General features: G+C 37.3%; 1 protein-coding gene across 1 annotated transcript in view; it reads left to right on the forward strand.

The window, feature by feature from the left end:
• The window catches only part of limk2 (LIM domain kinase 2), a 71,976-nt gene extending 62,647 nt beyond the window's left edge, over positions 1-9,329 (forward strand). The window contains exons 14-16 of the mRNA XM_049470322.1: positions 1,259-1,314; positions 1,534-1,691; positions 5,037-9,329. Of these exons, the coding sequence (XP_049326279.1) occupies positions 1,259-1,314; positions 1,534-1,691; positions 5,037-5,247 (425 nt within the window). The 3' untranslated portion in view covers positions 5,248-9,329. The remainder of the gene's footprint in view (positions 1-1,258; positions 1,315-1,533; positions 1,692-5,036) is intronic.
• The last annotated feature ends 112 nt before the right edge of the window (positions 9,330-9,441 follow it).

Consider the following 9,441-nt stretch of genomic DNA (forward strand, 5'->3'; position numbering starts at 1 on the left):
TATGGTGAGTTGGACTAACCATATGCATCTTATGTTTATGTTATTTTTAGCCATTTATTTGTCAGTTACAGATTCCGTTATCTTATAAATTGTTCATTTTTCGCCAGAAAAGTTTTATTTATTTATTTATTTATTTATGCTTAAAATTAAGAATTTTATTGTTGTTTTTTTTTCTTCACTTTCTTTTTAGACCAAATCTAAGAACAATGCTAATTGTTGAGCTGTACTCTATTACTTGTTAGCTTTATTAGCCTTGTTGCTCCAGTGCTAATTGTTAAACTATACTCTTCTATTACTTGTTAGTAATAGAAGGGTAATATTGTTGGGCTGTATTCTTCTATTACTTGTTAGCTACTTTAGCATCATAGCTCTATTGCTAATTGTCAGCTGTACTCTTCTATTATTTGTTAGCTACATTAGCCTCATCGCTCCAGTGCTAATTGTTGAGCTATACTCTTGGATTACTTGTTAGCTTCATTAGCCTCGTAGCTCCAGTTCTAATTGTTGAGCTATACTCTTGGATTACTTTTTAGCTTCATTAGCCTTGTAGCTCCAGTGCTAATTGTTAAGCTATACTGTTGTATTACTTGTTAGCTACATTAGCCTCGTAGCTCCAGTTCTAATTGTTGAGCTATACTCTTGTATTACTTGTTAGCTACATTTGCCTCACAGCTCCAGTGCTAATTGTTTACATATAACTTACTCATCTATAACTTGTTAGCTAGCTACAGTATCCTTGTAGCTCCAGTGCTAATTGTTGAGCTATCCTTTTCTATTACTTGTTAGCTACATTAGCCCTGTCGCTCCAGTGCTAATTGTTGAGCTATACTCTTGTATTACTTGTTAGCTAGCTACATTATCCTAATAGCTTCAGTGCTAGTTGTTGGGCTGTACCTTTCTTTTACTTGTTAGCTACATTAGTCTCGTAGCTCCAGTGCTAATTGTTGAGCTATACTTTTGTGTTACTTGTTAGCTACATTAGCCTCGTAGCTCCAGTGCTAATTGTTGAGCTATACTCTTGTATTACTTGTTAGCTACATTAGCTTCATAGCTTTAGTGTTAATTGTTGAGCTATACTCTTCTAGTACTTGTTAGCTACATTAGCCTCGTAGCTCCAGTGCTAATTGTTTAGCTATTCTCTTCTATTACTTGTTTACTTGTTAGCTACATTAGCCCTAATTACCCTTCATTTGTAATCAACATTAGTGTATTTTAAGGTTCTTTTTCTGATGTGTCTGTAATGTTCTGTGTGGAACAGGTAAACGCTATGATGAAAAGGTGGACGTGTTCTCGTTTGGGATCGTTCTCTGTGAGGTAAGCTCTCCTCTTTTTTCTCTCTCTTTTTTATTTCTCCCTTTTACTCTCCAGACAGACTGTTTTACATACTGGGATTGTTCTAGAAGGATTTATGCAAATCTTCATGTGTTAAGCCATGTTTCTGGCTCTGCTAGTTTAAGCTTCAGTTTGTCTCTGTATTGATTTTACACGTTCTAAATGTTCATTCATTAATGTTCTGTGTGTTTTTGGCTGCAGATTATCGGGCAGGTGTATGCAGATCCGGAGTGTCTGCCTCGGACGCTGGACTTCGGCCTTAATGTGGGAAAATTCATAGAGAAGTTCCTTCCTGAGGACTGTCCTCTTGCTTTCTTCCCATTGGCTGTGGCCTGTTGTGACCTTATACCAGATAGTCGGTGAGTGCCTTCTACTGACTGCTCTGAAGCATTGCTTTCGGTAACTATTCTGTGGGGTGATACAGAGTGATTCAAAAGAAAGAAAAGTGTGTTCAAAATGGACTGTAAAGCTTGTTTAAACTCTCAATGTCTTGCTAAAAAAAACTAATCAGTTCTGGTTCAGACTACACAGCAATTAAAATGGAGATTTTTCAATTAAAGAAGACCATAGTCTATAACTAGGCCTAATCCCTGTCTCAGAAACCAACCCAGATTGTATTTAGTTTACTAAATATGAACAGCTTGGTCATAGTGGTTATTTAGACCCACTAGTCAATCAAACTCAAATTATGATGTCAGCATAGACTGGTTTTGAGTGTTGAACATAAACCTTCAAATCTGGACCTTAAGCCCATTTTCCTGCCCTGAACATCTGAGCTTATCATCTTGCTTATCAAACAACCTGGATACCTCAAGCTGGTCAGGCTGGCTGATCAGTTCTTCCTCTTAATAAATCTGTTAGCCAGATTTGGTCCAGATTTGAAGACCTTGGTTCCATAAATACAGAGACCACTTAAAAAATGATGAGTTTCTTGTTGAAAACCTCTGGAATATAATCAAGAGGAAGACGGATGAGCACGAGCCATGAAACCAAACTGAACTGCTTGAATCTTTCCACCAGGAGTGCAGGCATAAAGTTATCCAAAAGCAGTGTGTAAGACTGGTGGAGGAGAACATGCCAAGATGCATGAAAACTGTGATTAAAAAACAGGGTTATTCACCAAATATTGAAATCTGAACTCTTAAAACTTTAAGAATATGAACTTTTTTTAGCATTATTTGAGGTCTGAAAGCTCTGCAAATAAATGCTCTAAATGACAAAATTTTTATTCATAGGTTCTTCAAACTCTCACACAAGTCTCTATTTCAAAGACAGTTCTTTATATATATCCTATATGGCTTCCCACAAAGAACAATTTGATGCATCTTTATTTTGAATAGTGTAGGTTATGTATGTACATCAATTTAACCAAAAAAGAACAAAAAGAGAAAAGGAGCTATTGGCATATCTGGTTTCTACTATAGCTGAATGATGAATCATATTTTAATTGTAATTGTGATACGATTGAATGTGTTTATGAAAATTATGAGGCTGGAGGCGGAGCGAGGCAGAGGTCCACAGTGAACCGAATGCCAAACTACTTCTTAACCTTTAAAGAACTTTAACTGCTTGACCAGCTTGAGGATGGATCAGCTTTATCAAGTCGACCATAAAGATTATAGCCATGTTTATAATGTGACCAAAGAGTTTTATAGACCAGACGTTCATAGAAAGCTTTATCAAAAACCTTTTAATGGCCTAAAGATCCTTTATTATACTTTATTTAATGAAGTGTAGGGCATGATTTCAGTTGGATGACCATCATTTTTCCAACTACCTTGACTATTAATAAAAATCTAGAGAGTTTCCTCTTCGTGTTGTGCCAGCTTTAGTTCTGCTTGCTGGACGGCTGAATGCAGTTGTATGAGAGATTTGTCAGCGTGGACGTCACGCAGGTGGTTGTTTTGACTTCAGACAGAAGGAGCTTAGAGAAAGATGTAAGCAAGTGATAGAAGCAGAATTCTTCTCTGCTTTCTTAAGCAACCCAGCATAGAGGATGTTCTCTCTCGCTATCTCGCCCAGTACAGTAAACACGCTATTCTCTCCCTCTCCAAAGCCACAGAACCCATCGAGAACAACATGCTCCACAGAGCGCAGCAAAACATGCCATCACTCCCATCAACACGCCCAGTGCAGCTAATGGCTTTTCTCATGTTTACTCCAGTCAGATTTTGTGTACTCCAAATAAATCCAGCCCTGGAGTATCCGCTGTTCAGATCTCACCCCTGCCTCGGGTTAGTCATTAATAAGTAGTGGAAGAACATGTACTGGAACTGTTTTTAACACTGGGAGGAAAGTTACTTGTTAACACATGCCCGCTGTTTTTTATTTATTCATTAATCTGCTTTTGAACTATAGACTCTCTGTAAAAGAGTACAGTATGTCTCCATTCACCCCTATGGCTCAAACAGCGGTGCTTTTGGCGTTCTTAAACTCTGTGTCCACTCACTGTCCACTCGTACCTGCACAACACAAAATAACTAACACTGCTGCTGACAGTGTAGCTGTGTTTCTCTGATTTAGTGAATCAGACACAGCAGTGCTGCTGGAGTTTTTTAACACCTCAGTGTCACTCTGAACTGATAATAGTCCACCAGCACTGTCCTGTGAGCAACATCATGTGACCATTGATGAACAATTAGATGGAAAAGTTGCTTGTTAACACACATCCACTGTTTCTAGATGTATTTATTAATATGCTTTTAAATGATAGACTCTTTGAAACTTAGACCAGTTTGTTTGCACTCACCCCCATTGCAAAAGATGACTGCAATCAAAGCTAGCATCTCTTTTTTGCTTGTTCATTCAAGGAACAGTCAATTTATGCTTCTGCATCAAGTGCTGCTGGAGTTCTGCTGAGTCAGGTTTAGGATTAATGCTATATACAGCTCTGGAATAAAATAAGAGATCACTTAAAAAAGTCTCTTTGATTTTACCAAATTGAAAACCTCTGGAATATAATCAGAAGGAAGATGGATGATCACAAACCATCAAACCAAGCTGAACTGCTTGAATTTTCAAACCAGGAGTGGCATAAAGACTGGTGGAGGAGAACATGCCAAGATGCTTGAAAAATCAGGCTTATTCCACTAAATATTAATTTCTGAACTCTTTTTCCTTTGCATTATTTGAGGTCTGAAAGCTCTGTATCTTTATTGTTATTTCAGCCATTTATCATTTTCTGCAAATGAATGATGTAAATGACAATATTTTTATTTTAAATTTGCCCGTAGTTTATAAAATAAAACAACAATGTTCATTTTACTCAAATATAAACATATAAATAGCTAAATCAGAGAAACTGATTTAGAAACTGAAGTGATCTCTTTAATACTTTCGAGAGCTGTTTTTTTTTGGAATCGTAGTTGAAAAGGTCAAGTTTTAATGATTTTTACTTACGAATGGGGACTTTAAATTGGGCTCAGGCTCATAATGTCTGATCTAAACTCTAGACACTTAATTAAGGACTAGCTAATATTAAAGAATAGATCATAACCAACACAAACAACCTGTGCAGCAATAGATTCAGAGCTTCTGTCTCTGAATTTACTTTATCTACAAGGTGGAGCAGCTGTAGGTAGGAGTGTGTGATAGAGTGAACAGTGAGTTTATTAAGCTTACAGTGTTTAAAAACTCCAGCAGCACTGCTGCATCTAAACCAATCATTGACCTCCTTTTTCCTCTTTGTTTTCCCCTCTCTCCAGACCCTCCTTCGAGAAGCTGGAGGACTGTTTCGAGGCCTTGGCACTGAACCAGGAGCTGGGCATCCATCTGCCGGCCGAGCTGGACGAGCTGCAGCAGAACCTGTGGAGGACTCACAGCCCAACGAGGTCCAGCGACCTCTCGCCCAACCCCAGCCCCACAAAACTGGCTCCGGACCGGGCCGGCCTGGAGAACAACGGCACCAGCACGTAGCCCACCCACGAGACTCTTTACTGGACCCTCCTGGACCCTGCTCACGGAGAGCCTACGCACAGACTGGAGACTGGAGGCACTGGTGACCAAACAGAGCCGGACTGTTCTGGACTTTTCTAGACCATTTTGGACCATTCTTCTCTTCATCATCATTACCTATAGACTGATGAGTTTACGTAAAGCGGTGAAGCTGTGGAGATGGTGTGTGGTCATAATGTTAATAAGTGGGAATAAGTTCTGCTGCAGCGGTTGGAATGTTTGTGTTGGCTTTTGTAATTTTGAGGGCATTGGAGAACTGCACTCGAGACTTGGCTACGAGGGAAAAGGCACTTTCAATGTCTTTCCCAATATTTTGACGTTAAGGGCTTTGCTTCCTTACATAACGAACGACTGTTCTATTTCTGGAAACCTGCACCTGGAGGAATCATGGGCTGCCAGGATCTGTAAAAGAAGAAAAATGGCTCGGACGTTTCCCAGATGTCACACAGCTGCTAACTTCATCCCTGCTCTGCTGTTAGAAGGAAATAATAGACTTTAAAAAAAAAAAAGTATATTCTCTTCACTTCTCATCTTTTCTCAATTTTTTTGTCTTCTCACCTCTTCTCACCTCTACTCTTCTCATTTTTTCTAATCTCTTCTCATCTCATTTGTTGTCTTCTAATCTCATTTGTTCTCATCTGTTCTCTTATTTATTTTCTTCTCATTTTTTATCGTCTCATCTTTTTCTCTTCTCATCTTTTTCTCTTCTCATCTTTTCTCAATTTTTTTGTCTTCTTACCTCTACTCTTCTCATTTTTTCGAATCTCTTCTCTTCTCATCTCATTTGTTGTCTTCTAATCTAATTTGTTCTTATCTGTTCTCTTATAATTTCTTTTTCTCTTATCTTTTCTCAATTTCTTTGTCTTCTCATCTCTTCTCACCTCTACTCTTCTCATCTTTACTAATCTCTTATCTCTCTCATTTTTCCTCTTCTCATCGCATTTGTTCTTTTCTCATCTGATCTCTTCTCATCTCATTTGTTCTATTATCTCTTCTCATCTCCACTCTTCTCATCTCACATCTTCCCTTACCATCTTTGTTTTCTTCTCATCTGGTCTCTTCTCTTCTCACCTGGTCTCTTCTCTTCTCATCAGGTCTCCTGGTGTCTGGGTACCACTTTTAAATAAGGCTAATTTTAAGGGGTTTATAAATAGTTTATAAAGGAGTTTATTATTGGTTACTAATTAGGTTGTAAATGCTTTAAAAACATGAATAAGTAGTTACAACACATAAATAGAAAAAGGTCAACAGTGACCTGTGAATTACCATTTAGCAATCCCACGTTCATTTACACTGTTAAACCTCAGATTAGAGCTAGATGATATAATGGCAATAGTTAGTATCAAGATGAATTTCCCATTTTTGGTCGATATAATATAATTCTAAATGTCTTTTCTGACTTTTTGAATTTTTTAACATTGTAATTTAATATTAAAGCTATACATTAGCACATGATGAATTATTCTGTAAACAAAAAGTGAATGTTTTTTCAGCGTCTTGAAGGCATTCCTGGAGGTGCTGAACAATAGTTGCTCTATCAAGCTCTAATCTGAGGTTTAACAATATAAATTAATGTGGGATCAGGATTATTCCTATTTTGTAACCATTAATAAACTTAAAATTCTTTTATAAACTATTTATAAAGCCTCTTTAAAGTGGTAGTCGGTTGTGCTGTGTGCTTCTCTGAACTCAGTCAGTGGAGTCTTAAGTCTGGAGATGGATCGATATGTAGCATCGCTGTGTTTAATAATAATTATCAGTAATTCAGTACAAGCTCAATTTGATCTTATATTCAGCACTTCAGCAGGTTGTGTGATTCTGAAACACTAAACTGCACAATCATTCCCTGCAGTTCACAATCGCTCAACCATGCTGCCCCCTGGTGTTCGGTTGTTTGGGTACAGCTCTCTTTCTTTGCAACAGCAGTGCTTTTTTGGAGGACCCTCAACCTGCCCTGCACATTTTAGTGATTTCTGCTCTAATATGAGCTTCAGCACATGAAGCATTAGCTGATTAGCGGATTAGCTCAGTCTGAGATGTTAGGAACGGGGTCTGAACCAAGGTTTATATGGGTTTGTTACATAGTGTTTTGCACTACTGCATAACTAATCACACTAAAGAACTTCAAGAAATCTACAGTTACAGTAGATACAGAATCATTAGCACCATAATCTGTTGTACATGTACTGCTGTGCTTTTGCTTCTTCTATCGTGTAGTACACCCACATAATCTGTTGCTGGTGTACCACATACTGTATCTACTGTAACTGTAGATTAACATGTCCACTAGCACTTTTCTTCAACACGTTCTCTCAAGCCAGATCTTTCGGCTCGCCGTGGATGGACGTGTCCGTGACATTTTTTTTAATTTAGTGCTGTGCCATATCATATCGTACTCAATAATATCACCAACATTTTTAAATATCGTAAATGATATTATACCCTGAAATATCGTACCATACCACCACCTTTTTTTTTTTTAATACTGTTTTTAGCAAAAGAAAAAATCACACTGGTCCCATTTTCCCATTATATATCTACTAAATACAGATTCGATCTGTCCAGTATCATTTATTTTACTTTAATCCTGGATATATGGAGATATTTGGAGTGCATTATTAATATTATTAGTATCATGATATTCTGGATCATTGACTTCTGTTGAAAAATGATAAAATTCTGATAAAATTCTTGTATTTCTTTTAATATCTCAGTTAGGGGTGCGCCGTATATCATATTGAATGCAGTAATCAAATTTGTTTGAAATTTTATTTAGTATCGTTATCGTGAAAATACCATGAAATATTGATGATATTATTTAAGAGTCATATCGCCCACCCCTACAGGCAATCATTTATCATCAGTTTAATATTTTGAATTTTTAATCAACTTCACTTTAGTCTACAGTGCTATAAATCCATATTCTGCCATTTTCAGCTTCTTTTCTGTGGTTGAACGGTATCTGTTTGAATGCGTTGTTGTGCTTGTGTGCGTGTGACGTAGCAGCCTACTGTTCCTTGATTGGTTAGATGCAGTCCGGCAGCTAGATTCATTTGAATAAAGTTGAGCTCTGCTGAACTTTGTTTCCAGATATTTTTTCGTGAGGCTGTGTTAAACACAACGCAACCCAGCATGCACCACAGCATGCAGCGTCTCTCTCCATTGAAACGAATAGGATGCACTAAAGCTTAAGTGCTGGTGGACACGTATCTTTACACTAATACTTGTGATTTTGAGGGGAGTCAGATACTGGCAGTGTTGCAGAATTTGATACAACATCTGGAAAGGCAATCCGCCAAGCTGATAGGCTTCCATGTGACAAGATAATAGCCAATAATAACAACTTCCTGATCTTTCTTTTGGTCAGAAGATCTGAACCATGCAAGATTTTTATGGTTTTTATTTGTATTATTTTTTTTATATAATTTTTTCCTAAAGACTAACTGATGAATGGGTTCAGTTGATCTGGAGTGAGACCACCTCTATGCTCCAGAACAAATGGGTATTAAAGTGGCCTAATATGTGCTGGGCAGGGGGTCCTCCAAGGCCAGAGTTAGTGACCATCACTCTAAAGCAATTTTTCAGCCCTCTAGTTCACTTAAAGACCTGAAGAAAGATCAAACACTTTAATCTGGATTAGAATCAGGATTGTTCCAGATTTTGGATTGTTCTGGAAAGTTATTGTCTAATCTGACCTGTTGTTACACAGCGTGATGTAAATAGATAATGATGAATAATAAAGCAGCTGAAGATCACAGCTCTGATCACAGTTCTCGTGTAACTGGAGTTCAGAGCTTTTTGTTGTTGATGATGTTTTGAGACTGGTGTAAGAAATGTATAAAAGGTTTATAATTAATTTTTTATGAGTTTTTGAGTTTTGGGATGATGATATGGGTTTTGTTGATTTTTTGTAGAATGCTTATTATTATTATTATTGTTATTATTATAAAGGTACTGATGTCTTCCGATCGTAACCACTACAATGTGTATTACTTTAGTGTTTCTGACACTAGTGTTTTATAAATAAATCTTAAATGAGTGGGTCTTCTTTGTTTTTTTATATATATATATAAATTAAACAGTAGATTATTGCTAGAATTTCTATCTACCTATCTATCTATCTATCTATCGGTGTTGTGTCAGTGAAAGCTGCCA

Source organism: Astyanax mexicanus, chromosome 22 (assembly GCF_023375975.1).
Source record: "Astyanax mexicanus isolate ESR-SI-001 chromosome 22, AstMex3_surface, whole genome shotgun sequence".
Lineage (NCBI taxonomy): Eukaryota > Metazoa > Chordata > Actinopteri > Characiformes > Acestrorhamphidae > Astyanax > Astyanax mexicanus.